This window comes from Leopardus geoffroyi, chromosome B4 (genome assembly GCF_018350155.1).
Source record: "Leopardus geoffroyi isolate Oge1 chromosome B4, O.geoffroyi_Oge1_pat1.0, whole genome shotgun sequence".
Taxonomy (NCBI): Eukaryota; Metazoa; Chordata; class Mammalia; order Carnivora; family Felidae; genus Leopardus; species Leopardus geoffroyi.
The window spans coordinates 29,659,248-29,674,302 of NC_059341.1; the positions used below are offsets into that span (position 1 = coordinate 29,659,248).

At 37.1% G+C, this 15,055-nt stretch overlaps 1 protein-coding gene across 12 annotated transcripts in view; it reads left to right on the plus strand.

Moving 5' to 3' along the window:
- The window catches only part of LOC123590304 (coiled-coil domain-containing protein 7-like), a 292,262-nt gene that overhangs the window by 135,945 nt on the left and 141,262 nt on the right, over positions 1-15,055 (plus strand). For 9 of the 12 annotated variants that reach the window (XR_006708711.1, XM_045463300.1, XM_045463308.1 and 6 more), the window contains 4 exons: positions 2,736-2,846; positions 3,187-3,324; positions 6,196-6,297; positions 13,772-13,831. Coding sequence is in view for 11 of the 12 variants with exons in the window: in XM_045463300.1 (XP_045319256.1) it covers positions 2,736-2,846; positions 3,187-3,324; positions 6,196-6,297; positions 13,772-13,831 (411 nt within the window). In the remaining variant the exon portion in view is untranslated. The remainder of the gene's footprint in view (positions 1-2,735; positions 2,847-3,186; positions 3,325-6,195; positions 6,298-13,771; positions 13,832-15,055) is intronic. The other 3 variants (XM_045463304.1, XM_045463311.1, XM_045463312.1) reach the window with 3 other exon arrangements.

Consider the following 15,055-nt stretch of genomic DNA (forward strand, 5'->3'; position numbering starts at 1 on the left):
GCAACTGAACTTATATATCTCGTCTAGAAAACCTTTGCTTATCTTGTCCAGGTTTAGCTGCCCAATTACCATTTTATATCACTTTTTATGCTGGTCAATAGTTGCTACCTTGACAGAACTATTCCATGCCCACTTCTGTGGGCAACATGGCTGTTGTCCAGTCTCTACAAGGAGTTTTGTATTTACAAGCCCCACAGATGCTAGTCTCCCTCAATAAGTTTAAAAAGATTATCTCCTGTATTATTGAGGGGAACTACCCAGTCTCTAAGGTCTCTTCAGGTCACTGGATCAAGTGACCTTAAGACCCTACATTCTTTTTTCCTTAAAGAACATATCTCAATAAATTAATGAGTCGTAGGCTAACTATGACAAGGAGGGGTTCTTAAAATTAACAGCATTGAGTGCAACTCAGCATGCTAGATCTCTGATAACTTTAGGTCCTATCACCAGAGGACCAAAGGCAGTAACCAAGGTATTGCTTCCCTAGCTTAGAGTTCATCTGTTGAACATCTAATTTGACCACTTACTGTGTGTTTTGGCCAGTGAATTGAGAGGTAAATAGAAGGACAATTATTCATGCTCAGAATTTAAAAGTAAAGTATATGTAAATAATACAATAGTACTCTCCTGGAGAGCCCCCATCAGTGTCCACTAGCACTTCTGGAGATACATTGTCTTGTCTGATGCTGTGCGCTGTAGGACCCTATGACTTTTGTGAATGATCCAGTTGTATCCCTCAAAAGAGTCTTGTAGACTCACTAGCACCTCCCAAAGTTCTCCTTCCAGAATTTTACTTTATTGTTGACTATGCCAATTTGTCAGAGAAAAAGCTGCCAATTTTGACTTCGTCAATTTAGATAGCAAACCCAACTGAAAGTAACAGTTAAGCTTTTATTCACTTATTACAATAGTATAAACAAGAGTCTAAATAGGAAAACGTCTTTCATTTACTCCACAGAACCAAACCAGCAAAGGGTCAGACGTATCAGTACAGATGGGAGTGAAGTTTGGGGGAAGATAATCTCATAGCTGAAGAAGCCCCAAACAAAAGGTTCTGGTCTGTTTTTGAATCCAAGAGCCTTGCAAATATTGATGTAGGATGACTAGGAGTACAGAAGTCCTAAATACTGAGTTGAAATGAGAAAGGTATCTTTAAATATCCCTAGTAAAGTGGCCTATTGAGAAGTGCCTAAAAAGTACAGTGTATTAGGTGACTCCTCACTTTTTCACAAGAAGGCCTCTAATGGAGGCACCTGGCATGGAAAGAGAATGCATAAGATCACGTCATCGATGGGTCTTAGTCTTTGACTGCAACTACCTCAAGTGTCTGGCGTTCACAGGCTGTACATTAAACTTGGTGTGGGTGGTAAATTCCACCCCCCTTCCCCACTGTGAGTACTGCCAGGTAGAAACTTTGTAATTGTCTATGATTGGGCCTATAGACAGATGGGTATCACAAAGTCAATGTCAAAATGTCAAATGTAGGATTTTGGCCTGGAGTTGGACTCCCATATATACATATGTATATATACACATACACATATTTATACACACATACACATATGTGCACATATACATGCATATACAAATGCAGAGACATATTTAGATAGCAAGCCAAATTGAAAGTAACAACTAATTTCTAAATTAATTTAGAAATCATGAGTTCTCATGGACATCTTAAATTTCAGTCCATCCCCTCAGTACTTGTTCTTCCCTTGCTTTTTTTCATATGCAGATGTTCTTTCTTTTATAGTGTGAACCTGACTCTGAACAGCCATATTAATTTGCTTATCCCTACAACGTTTCTGAAATTATTTCAGAATTGCTTAGTATATGCCACTAGAAAAATAAACCTATTGAAAGATTCTGTTATATGTTTGTAGTCTGCCCCCTACTCTCTTGTTGAAGAATGAGGGTTTATGTTAAATAATACATTGCTGAATTACTTAGATTAGTACTTTTTCTTTCTAAGGTTTCTTTCCATTTTAGTTGTCTTATACTTGACCTTATTTCAATTGTTGGAATATGCATAATGTGATCGTACTTCTAAATTAGAAAATAAGTAAAAAGGTATACTTAGAGATTACCATTCCTTCCTCATTATTCCCCTCACATCTTATAGTTGATTATTTGTATTTTTTCTTACATGTTTCCTGTGTTTTCTGTTTTAAAGGTAAGTATCTCTTTTGCTCTCTCTTTTTTTATTTTCCTTCTTTTAAAATCATTATCCCCATTTCTGGTTTCTTTTTTCCATTTATTATTATCTCCAGGAAATTCTTATAAGTCAGCTTATAAAGATATTTATCACATTACTTATGAGAATTTATACCATGCCATAGTTCATAGAATTATACCTTATTCAGTCACCCATACTTGAACATTTATGTAATTTTCAATATTTTTCAATGAAAAATAATGTAGAGATAATGTACATATATTTTCACTTTTATTTTATTAATATGCATTAACATAAAGTATAAATAACACAAGAAAATTAGAGGCTAATATAAATATTTAATGCAAAATATGTTCTTGAATTAAGGAGATAGCTCCAACAATTAGCCATTAAAACCCTTATCACCTTATTCATGTCAGATTTCACATTATAGTGATGTATTTATAATTGTTTATGTGAAAGAAAATGCTGCTATAGACTATTCCTAAGTTTGAAACTTAGGAATTTCACAATAGTTCTGTTTTGTTAAATGGTGATTTAAAAGCCTCTCTTTATGTAGCTCCTGACAACATAACAGATGAAAGCCCTGTGCTTGAGCTTCAAGAGTCAATGTCAAAAACTCAACTTCAAGTAAACAAACAAAAAATTGCTAAAGAGGAAAGAGTCACTAGTAAGTATAATAATTATACATAAATATTTTAAATTAATCATATCAGAAGATTGTTTTACTTTGGTTCATGAATATGTATATGAACATATATTTTGTAGAAAATTTATAGTTTGATTTTGAATCTGAATATCCTAATTGGAGAATAAAGTCAAAGTATTCATAACTTTTGTTGGTTTCTGCTTGTAAGACAATTTCACATCCACAAGTCATGTGCTCAGTATCCACTAAGATCCAATGACCGACCAGCAGTATCTCAAGGGGTATATATATTTTAGGAAGATTTTTGGGTTCAGTAACCCACCAGTCACCTCTGACTTGTGGCATTGTCCTTCTGTCATAGAACTCAAATTGGTAGATAAGGTGTTGAGATCTGTAACTCAAAAGGCAAATGTGGATCAAAGGAACAAACTAGAAGGGTTGCCTGAGAGGCCTGTTGGAGGATCCATAAGGCATCCGTTTGGCTGGGACCCACTCGAAGGTAGAGGCCTTTTTGGTAACATTATAGATGGGTATCATTGAGATGTCTGCATAGGTAATATGAAAGTTCCAGAAGCTAAATAATCCCACCAATTACTGGGTCTCCTTTGTATTTTTTGGGTAGAGAGAGAAAAAAAAGCTTTACCCCTTAGAACTTGGAGTGAGACAATGTAATCCTTTCCATTTTGCCCCCATATTTTGTATGAGTATTAGGTTCTTGTACCTTGTTTATATTAATGGTATAGCTGTGTTGCTGCATGTGGGTTATTACAGTATGCAGTCCTTTTTGGGTAGTACTCTTGTCGGGGTCCAGTGGAGAATGTCATAAATATAGTGGAAGGTTAGTACTTGATCTGGGGGCAGGGCTTTTTTCCAGGTTATGGGCTTATGGAAGGACATCAAGGGTATATTATAACCCATTACACATAAGGTAAACTTATGATCCTAATTACCGGTGTTGAACAGGGATGCTAGAAAGGGCATTTATGATACCAGTTGCTGCATACCTATTTCACTCACCTTGGGCAGTAAACTTCTATGAAGGTCACAATTCCAAGTGACACCAGCATCCATTTCTGTACGATGGTGTTGAGTGATGATAATAAATTGGGTCTCTAGCTACCCAAGGCCTTACACACAGACTGAAAGGGTTTATGAATAGAGAAAAAAATGTCATGGACAACTTTGTTTTATTAAGCTCAGCAATGAAGGCAATTTTTTTTCCCCTAGGTAGTGTTCTTGGATGGCAAAGGTGCTAGGCACTGGTAGCTTGGTAGGCTTATAGTTTTCCATATACCAAATTAAAATGGCCCTAAACTACATCAGTTGCCAGTAGGGCTTGGGGAGGAAAGTGAGTGAGATGTACATAGAAAATACATCTATACAAATAATGCACTCAGTAATGGAAGCCATAACAGTGGAGATTTTTAGTGGCCTGTAAGGACACACCCATAGTTGAGTTTGGATAAAGGTCCCATTTAGTACGCTCAGCCCCAAAACAATTGGACCTTATCTCTTTTCCCCTCATCCTAGTGTCAGTAATTATAGGGATCACATTCATATATGCACCAGTATCCAAGAGGCCTAGAAATGCAATTCTCACCCATCTTCCCATTGAACCATGACCTTGGCATACACCCTCATCCCCAGATGGAGATATAGGAATCTTGACCTAATTCTCATTGTTGTTTATACTGAAAGCTCAAAGTTTGGGTTAAAGTAGGTCGTGGGGGAGGAGAGGTCTCTGGTTATCCCAAGATAAACTTAGAAGTGCAGAAAGAAGAATACTTGTGTTAGTCTTAGATGTCATCACCATTTGGCTTCTAGTGGGGCTGTGTGTTGGGTGACCTATGGATCACTATCTGGCCATGAATCCTTTTTGGAGAGTCCTTTAATGTCATCCCTGAGGCCCCATTGTCGACTAACCAGACTCAGAACTTTCCTTGGGGAAACACTTAATCAGATTGTTCGGAAGTGGGTTCCTGCTTAACATTTTTATGTTACTCCATTCACTAGTCAAACATCATTATTTCACATTAGCTGGTTTTTCCTTGCCCTGAAATCTGTCAGTTAAGAGGATTCAGGTTGTCTTGTGAACCAATTGACATCACCTTATAAGGAGGTTTAATTGAGCTAGAAACCAGTAAAGGTGATACAAATGACCCTGGAAATCTGAGTCTAGTTAACAATCTCCTAATCTGTTTACTGTGCTTGCCCCCCATTGTTCAACAAAAGGACCATCAGAGTGGCTCATTGTGGCTCATCTTTCAGGTGGCTATAAAAGTGATCCAAACAGCCTTTCTGGTCTAAGGACACTCAATATTGGTGGGCCAAACATGAGAAAGGAGCTGAGGACCAAGTGTGTCTAGGGTTTACATTATTGCCTTCCCCACTTTCCTTGTCTTTCTTGGTCAAGTGGCCACTGTGAGGGCACTCTGAATGAGTGAGTCTGCTGTGATGCATCCCCTCACTTAATTTCATGAGTTACTTTCTTAACGATGGAGGCAAACTACCTCATACTCTATGCTCTCCTCAGCTCACTAGCAAAGCAATGTTGAAGGTTTTGTATACTTGTTCATTAAAAATGAGTCTCAAATATATACTACAATATAGGCTGTTCCTCAGTGAGAGGGACATGCCTAGCACTATCAAAAGTTATTTAGTAAAATTCAACAAACATCGTCCACAGTGACTTTGGAAAAAACTAAAAAACTACTTTTTTTTCCTGATTTATCTTTCATGTTTAATTTTGTAAAGGTAAATATCTATTTCTAAATTTCCTTTCTGTTATTTCCTAAAAGATAATGTACTAGATACCCTTTCTACCAGTTTTTTTTATTCCACTTAACATTATATCCTGGACATTCCTCCATCAGTTTGATGGGATCTTTTCTTCATTTCTTTTAGAGTTGCATGTACACTTGTTTGGATCATACTATGTACCATAATTGATATTACTATAGTTTCTAGTATATACCTTAGTTTATTGAACCAATCTCCTATGTTTGCATATGTATGTGGTTTTGAATATTTTGCAATAACAAATATGCTGTAATGAATAATCTTGTGCATATATATTTTCATTCCTTCATCAATAATTATGTTTTAATTTAAAGTATTAACAGAAATAAAAACTCAATTGAGACATATTTGAGAACTATGAATGTTAATGGAATAATGAGACAGTTTTAATACATCCATTAAAAACTCTTCTCACCATTTTCATATTGGACCTATAATTATGATAATTTACTTATAACTTTTTAAAAATGAGAGAAAACTTTGCTGTGCATTTGTCAATATTTTGAAAGCCTGGAATCTCACGATATTTTTGTTTTTCCATTTACTGGACTAAATGCCTCTCTTTATGTAGCTCATGATAAAGTACCTGGAAATCATGATCCTAAAGACTCAATGTCAAAAACTCAACTGCAAGTAAAAAAACAAAGAGCTTCCAAAGGGGAAAGATTCTATGGTAAGTATGGTAATTATAGATAGCTTTAAATGAAATTCATTGGAAGATAATTTTTCTTTGGTTTATGAATATTTGTTTCAGCATATTTTTTTATAGAAATCAAAGCTTGACTAAAGTTAAGTACCCTAAGATAACTATAGAACAAAGGGAGAAGTATTGATATTCTTTGTTGGTATTTCCTGTCCTATGGTTATTTCTTGGTCAAAGGCAACCACTCAGTGTCTGCAAAGGCCCTGTAACTGGCCAATAATATCTCTTAAAGAATGTGTACCTTTCATCTGTCTCTTGGAGATATGAGTTTGAAAGACCAAAGGGGTACTTCTGACCTATGACAGTGGCCTCCTGCCTTACCTTCTTTCAGGGAGAAGAGATTTTCCTTAGTTCTGTAAGTCAATGAGCCAATAGAGACTAGAGGGGCTCAGTGGAAAGGCAGCCTTGTGACCTGTTGGAGGGACTCTGGGGCATATTCTTGGTCATGGCCCTACTGAAAGGAACTGGCCCTTCTACTTATCCCACAGATAGGCCATCACAGACCCTAAATGGGGAATATGAGAGTGTAAGTAACTGAATTGTCCCATCAATTGCTGGGCTTTCATTTGTTAAAGTAGAGAGGGGCAAAGCTGGGCACTGTTCTCTGAAATGAGATGTCATTCCCCTTACAGAGCATGTTGAGGAATTCTATTAGGGTACCAGGTAACTCTACCTTGCCTGTAATACTAACCTCACTGAGTTGCCATATGTGGATCTGCAGGACAGTCAGTATTTGTTTAGTTGTGTCCCTGTTGGTAGATGTCATCAATAGAGTGGAAGTCTATTGATTTCTCTGAGAGTGGGACTTTTTCATATCATCATTTGTGTGTTGATGGCAGATATTCAGAGAATTTTGACAGCCTTTTGGAAGTACAGTAGTGGCATATGACAACCCAATCCCCAAAGGCTACTGATTATGATCTTCCACAATAAAGGGATGCTAAAACGGGCATTCATAATAGCAATTGCTGCATCCCAAGTTCCCTCAAATTTGGACAGACTGTAGCACTGTCACAATGTAAATACCATAGTTGTAAGGTCTTTACTACAACATTAAGCTGCATAAATCAGTTGAGTCTCTATACACCCAAAGTTGTGAGCACAGATTGACTGAATTATTAGATAGTTAAATAGTCTCATGGAGAATTTTCATTTCATTCAGCTCAGCAATTAGGGCAGCTATATATTTTTTTCATCCTCAGGCAGGTGTTTTGGGAGACAAAGGCACTAGAAACTGGTAATTGGATAGGTTCAGTCTTCCACATGCCAACTAAAATGGACTTAACTGCAACAATTTCCATCAGGGCTGAGGAATTCGTACAAAGCGGGACTTCACATTGACAATTCATCTATAAATAATATGTATACTAATTGGGCCATTACAATGGAAGTTTGCAGTGATATAAAGGGAAATATCCATAGTTGGATCTGGGTAAGGGTCCCATTGACAATGACTTCAAACCCAATGGTATTGTTACCCAGATCCCTTACCCTTACCCAGTGAACATTGTGTGTTTTCCCTACAGCTTGGTATCAGGAGTTGTGAAGATCATAGTCAAAAACATCAGTATCCAAAGGCCCAAGAAACACCATTCTTTCCTACCTCCCCATTAAATTCTGACCATAGCATAGGTCTTCCACTGATGGTGAAGGGACCTGGCTAATGCATAGTCTTGTTCATTTCTGAAAACAAAGGTTCTTGATAAAGGTTGATAGGCTCTCAGATTCATATCAAGATTCAGTGGAAAGAGCTGAGCAGTAGAACTTATATTAGTCATAGGGGCCATCAGCATATGGACCCTAATTCACCTGCCTTTGGGTACCCCATTACCTAGTATCTGGCCATTAGTGCCTTGGTACAGAGTACATCAACTTACTTTCTTGACACTCCCATTATTGGATATCCACTCATAGATCTCTTTGAGAAGGCCTTGACCTGGATTGTCCAGAAATGGGTGACTGATTACCATTTTCATATTGTTTTCACTATTGGTCAATCATTGCAACCTTAGCAGTAGCTGCTATTTGTATGTAATAATTTGTCACTTAATATTCAGATTATATGGTACCCAATGACTTGATCTTATGAAGAAATGTAATAGAGCTTGATATTTTGTGAGGGTGGCATGAATTAATTAAGAAATCTGGTCTATTTAAAAATCTTACTATGTTATTATACATGGAAAACCCAGTAGACTCCACCAAAAGTCTGCTAGAACTGATACATGAATTCAGCAAAGTCACAGGATACAAAATTAATGTATAGAAATCAGTTGCATTCTTATACACTAATAATGTAGCAACAGAAAGACAATGAAACTGATCCCATTCACAATTACATCAAGAATTATAAAATACCTAGGAATAAACCTAACCAAAGATGTAAAAGATCTGTATGCTGAAAACTGTAGAAAGCTTATGAAGGAAATTGAAGAAGATACAAAGAAATGGAAAAACATTTCATGCTCATGGATTGGAAGAATAAATATTGTTAAAATGTCAATACTACCTAAAGCAATCTACACATTCAATGCAATCCCAATCATAATTGCACCAATATTCTTCTCGAAGCTAGAGCAAGCAATCCTAAAATTTGTATGGAACCACAAAAGACCCCAAATAGCGGGGACCAAAGTGGGACACATCACAATCGCAGACTTTAGCCTCTACTACAAAGCTGTGATCATCAAGACAGCATGGTATCGGCACAAAAACAGACACATGGACCAATGGAATAATAGAGACTCCAGAATTGGACCCACAGAAGTATGGCCAACTAATCTTTGACAAAGCAGGAAAGAATATCCAATGGAAAAAAGACAGTCTTTAACAAATGTTGCTGGGAGAACTGGACAACAACATGCAGAAGAATGAACCTAGAATGACCACTTTCTTACACCATTCACAAAAATAAACTCAAAATGGATAAAGGACCTGGATGTGAAACAAAACCATCAAATCCCTAAAGGAAAAAGCGGGGAAAAATCTCTCTGACCTCAGCTGCAGCAATTTCTTACTTGACACATCTCCAAAGGCAAGGGAATTAAAAGCAAAAATGAACTATTGGTACCTCATGAAGGTAAAAAGATTCTGCACTGCAAAGGAAATGATCAACAAAACTAAAAGGCAACCGACGGAATGGGAAAAGATATTTGCAAATGACATATCAGACAAAGGGCTTGTATCCAAAATCTATAAAGAACTCACCAAACTCCACACCTGAAAAACAAATAACCCAGTGAAGAAATGGGCAGAAGACATGAATAGACACTTCTCTAAAGAAGACATCCAGATGGCCAACAGGCAAATGAAAAGATGCTCAACGTTACTCCTCATCAGGGAAATACAAATCAAAACCACACTGAGATATCACCTCATGCCAGTCAGAGTGGCTAAAATGAACAAATCAGGAGACTATAGATGCTGCCGAGGATGTGGAGAAATGGGAACCCTCTTGCACTGTTGGTGGGAATGCAAACTGGTACGACCACTCTGGAAAACAGTGTGGATGTTCCACCCAAAATTAAAAATAGATCTACCCTATGACCCAGCAACAGCACTGATAGGAATTTACCCAAGGGATGCAGGAGTGCTGATGCATAGGGGCACTTGTACCCCAATGTTTATAGCAGCACTTTCAACAATGGCCAAATTATGGAAAGAGCCTAAATGTCCATCAACTGATGAACGGATAAAGAAATTGTGGTTTATATATACAATTGAATACTACGTGACAATGAGAAAGAATGAAATATGGCCTTTTGTAGCAACATAGATGAAACTGGAGAGTGTTATGCTAAGTGAAATAAGTCATAGAGAGAAAGACAGATACCATATGTTTTCACTCTTATGTGGATCTTGAGAAACTTAACAGAAGACCATGGGGGAGGGGAAGGAAAAAAGAGAGAGAGAGAGGGAGCCAAACCACAAGAGACTCTTAAAAACTGAGAATAAACTGAGGGTTGATGGGGGGGTGGGAGGGAGGGGAAAGTGGGTGATGGTCATTGAGGAGGGCACCTGTTGATGTGAGCACTGGGTGTTGTATGGAAACCAATTTAACAATAAATTTCATTATATATATATATATATATATATATATATATATATATATATATATATATAAAATAGTATGGCTTAAAAAATAAAAATTAAAAAAATTAAAAAAATAAAAATATTATCATGTACCGTCTTCACTTCATCAGGACCACTAGTGTGGCTTAAAGGGACACTGTCACTTCTGTAATGGAGATCCAAACATTGTTTTGGTGGCAGGGAGCTCATCACAGGTGGGCCATCCTTTCAGAACAAAAACAGTAACTAGTCTCAGATGTTTTCTCTTTTCATCCTCCATTTAGTGTCACCTCTTCAGTCAATACGGCTACTGTCAAGGCTTTCTGAAGATAGTATTCTGTAGTGAGATGCCCAAATATGCCCTTTTCCTTCACTAAGTTTAACAAGATTATTTCCTTTACTATGGAGGCAAAGAAAGCAGGTCTCTAAGATCTTTTTTGTTACTGGAGAAAGTGATACCATGGCGCTTATTCTTTTTCATTAAAGTACAAGTCTTAATCATTCACTATGTGGTATGCTGTTCCAGGAGCATGCTTAGAGCTAACAATAGTTATTGGGTGCAACTTAGAATGCAGCGTCTCCAGTGACTTTAGGTCCCACCATTGGTGAACCATAAGCAGTAGCCACAAATTGCTTCCATAGTTCTCTAAAAGGTTGCCTGGTGAATCTCTAATTTGATCCAGCAGGTGCCTTGGCCAGTGAATCAAGGTCTAAAAATAAAGAACTTTGTTCCCCCTCAGAACTGTAAAGCTTATGTGAAAACCAAAATCACATTCTCCTAGAGCACCCCACATGGTTTGCTAGGACTGTCCAAAACATACTGACCTGACTGCCAAAATGCCCCAGGCAGCTCTCAGACTCTTCTAATGACCTCATAGAACCCCTCTACCCCATCCCAGAACGTCCCACAGATTCACTAGCATCTTCCAAAGTGTGCCTTCCGTAAAGGCATTGGACTTCATTGACCTTGCCTGCACTACAGTTTGTCTGAGAGATATGCCAGTTTTTGAGTTGGCCCATTAAAATAAAAAGCAAAATGAAAGTAACAATGAAAAGTACCAAATAAAAAGGCTTTATTCACTTAATGCAATAGTATCAAGAAGAGTCTAAACAGGAAAGGGCCCCAGCTACACCAGTGTTCTGTTTCCTCTCTTGGAGCAGCAGTGGATGAATATTAGATGCATCAGTCCAAACTGGTATGAGATATAGGGGAGGATCATCGCACAGCTGAAGGATCCCCAAACAAAAGTCTCTTGCTATTTTATGGATCCTGTGTTCTTGGGAGGTAGCGGTGGCAGGGGTAGGAGTAGAAAAGTCCTGACTAAAGTGGAACTGAGAAAAATTTCTTCAAGTGCCCCTCAGTGAGGTGGTGTACACAGAGGGAGTGCCTAAACAATACTTCAGTCAAGCCCCTCTTTCCCAGCACCATAAGGAAGCCTCCAATTAGAAGCCACTAGAGTAAGAATGCACTATGTATTGACAAGAGCATAGGAGAAGAAGGGGTTGAGACCATGACTAGTTGTGTATCAAGTCTTTTGTGGATTGAGAAGCTTCTCTTTCCCATACCTTTATAACTATCTATGTTTGTGTCTGAAACATCACACATAAGATCTGGCCTAGGTTAGATTCCTTGGGTGTATTCACATATACTTATATGTACATGTATATATTCATACTCATATGCCTATATACATATACATGTGCATGTAAACCTGCATAAACATATTTAGAATTCATGATGAATCTTGGAAACCTTCAATTCTAATCTATCCCCTCAGGGCTTTGTCTTACCTTCCTCCATTTCATGTGTGTGTCCTTTCTTCTGCTGTGTAAATCTTGACTCTGAATAACATAACACATTTACTCATTTGCTTCTTATTATGCTCATAAAAATTTTTTTTGGAATTGCTTAGCACATAAATCTAGAAAATCAAGCCTACTGAAAATATTTTATCATGTGTTTATAGTCTCTCTTCCATGCTCTTGTTTATGAGAGAGGGTCCGTGTCAAATACTATATTGATGAGTTATTTACATTAATGCTTTTAAATTATCAATGTTCATTTAAGTTTGCTTTCAGTTGTAGTTCCTATTTTGTGATTTAATTTTATTTTTGAAGTAAATGGAACGCAAACCTGCTTCCAAAAGTAAAAAAATATATATACTCTGGTTTCTCTTCAGATCGTATAAATCTTTTGCCTTTTACAAAAGTAAAAAAAATATATATATGTCAAGAGAAAGAGATTACTTACAGAACAACCATTTCATCCCTAGTTTTCTCCCTTTATTTTTTTCAAATTTATTTATTTAAATACAAGTTATTTAACAAACAGTGTAGTATTGGTTTCAGGAGTAGAACCCAGTGATTCCTCACTTCCATATAATACCCAGTACTCATTCCAACAAGTACCCTCCTTAATGCCCATCACCCATTTAGCCCATCATCCCACCCACCTCCCCTCTAGCAACCCTCAATTTGTTCTCTGTATTTAAGAGTCTCTTATTTTTTCTTCCCTTCCTCTATGTTCAGCTGTTGTGTTTCTTAAATTCCACATGAGTATTAACATTTGATATTTGTCTTTCTCTGTCTGACTAATTTTGCTTAGCGTAATACACTGTAGTTCCATCCACGTTTTTGCAAATGGAAAAATTTCATTCTTTTTGATTACCAGGTAACATTCCATTATACACACACCCCCCCCCCACACACACACAAATTGATGGGCATTTAGGTTCTTTCCATTATTTGGCTATTGTTGATGGCATTGCTGTAAACATTGGGGTGCATCTGTCCTTTCGAATTAGCATTTTGTATCCTTTGAATAAATTCGTAGTAGTGCAATTACTGGGTCACAGGATAGTTCTCTTTTTAATTTTTTGAGGAAACTTTATACTGTTTTCTGGAATGGCTGCACCAGTTTTCATTCCCACCAACAGTGCAAGAGGGTTCCCCTTTCTCCGTATCCTCACCAACATCTGTTGTTTCCTGAGTTGTTAATTTTAGCCATTCTGACAGGTGTGAGGTGATATCTCAGTGTGGTTTTGATTTGTATTTCCCTGATGTTGAGGGATGCTGAATATCTTTTCATGTGTCCGTTAGCTATCTGGATGTCTTTTTTGGAAAATTGTCTATTCATGTCTTTTGCGCATTTCTTAACTGGGTTATTTGCTTTTTGTGTGTTCAGTTTGATAAGTTCTTTACAGACTAGACTTTGGATACTAAATCTTTATCCAATATGTCATTTTCAATATCTTGTCACATTCTGTTGGTTGCCTTTTAGTTTTGTTGGTTGTTTTCTTTACTGTGCACAAGATTTTTATCTTGATGAGGTCCCAATAGTTCATTTTTGCTTTTGTTTTCCTTGCCTCCAGAGACATATCTGGTAAGAAGTTGCTGTGGCCGAGGTCAAAGAGGTTACTACCTGTTTTCTCCTGTAAGATTTTGATGGTTTCCTATATCACATTTAGGTCTTTCATCCATTTTGAATCCATTTTGAATTATTTTTGTTATGGTGTAAGAAATTGTTCCAGTTTCATTCTTTTTGCATGTCGCTGTCCAGTTTTCCCAGCAACATTTGCTGAAGAGACTCTTTTTTCCATTGGATAGTTTTCCTGCTTTGGAAAGATTAGTTGGCCATACATCTGTGGGTCCAGTTGTGGGTTTTATATCCTGTTCCACTGATCTATGTGTCTGTTTTTGTGTCAGTGCCATACTGTATTGATGATACAGCTTTGTGATACAACTTGAAGTCAGGAATTGTGATGCCTCCAGCTTTAGTTTTCTTTTTCGACATTACTTTGCTATTCAGGGTCTTTTATAGTTTCATACAAATTTTAGAATTGTTTATTCTAGCTCTGTGAAGAATGCTGCCATTACTTTGATAGGAATTACATTGAATGTGTATATTGATTTGCATAGAATAAACATTTTAACAATGTTTGTTTTTCCAATCCATAAGCATGGAATGTTTTTCCATTTTTTTTGTGTCTTCTTCAATTTCTTTCATAAGTTTTTATAGTTTTCAGCGTACATATCTTTTACATCTTGGTTAGGTTTATTCCTAGGTATCATACAGTTTTTGGTGCAATTGTAAATGGGATTGATTCCTTGATTTCTCTTTCTGCTGCTTCATTATCAGTATATAGAAATGTAATTAATTTCTGTACATTGATTTTATATCCTTTGACTTTGCTGAATTCATGTATCAGTTCTAGCAGTTTCTTGGTGGAGTCTTTTTGGTTTTCCATGTAGAGTATCATGGCATCTGACAGGAATGAAAGTCTGACTTCTTGTTTGCCAATGTATGCCTTTCATTTCGTTTTGTTGTCTGATTGCTGAGTCTAGGACTTCAAATAGTATGTTGAACAACAGTGGTGAGAGCGGACATCCCTCTCATGTTCCTGACCTCAGGGGGAAAGCTCTCAGTTTTTCCCCATTAAGGATGATATTTGCTGTGGGTCTTTGGAAAACAGCTTTATGATGTTGAGGTATGTTCCCTCTATCCCTACTTTCTTGAGAGTTTTTATCCAGAAAGGATGCTGTATTTTGTCAAATGCTTTTTCTGCATCTATTGAGTGGCTCATATATTTCTTATCCTTTCTTTAAAAAAATTTTTTTTAATGTTTACTTATTTTTGAGAGAGACAGAGACAGAACGT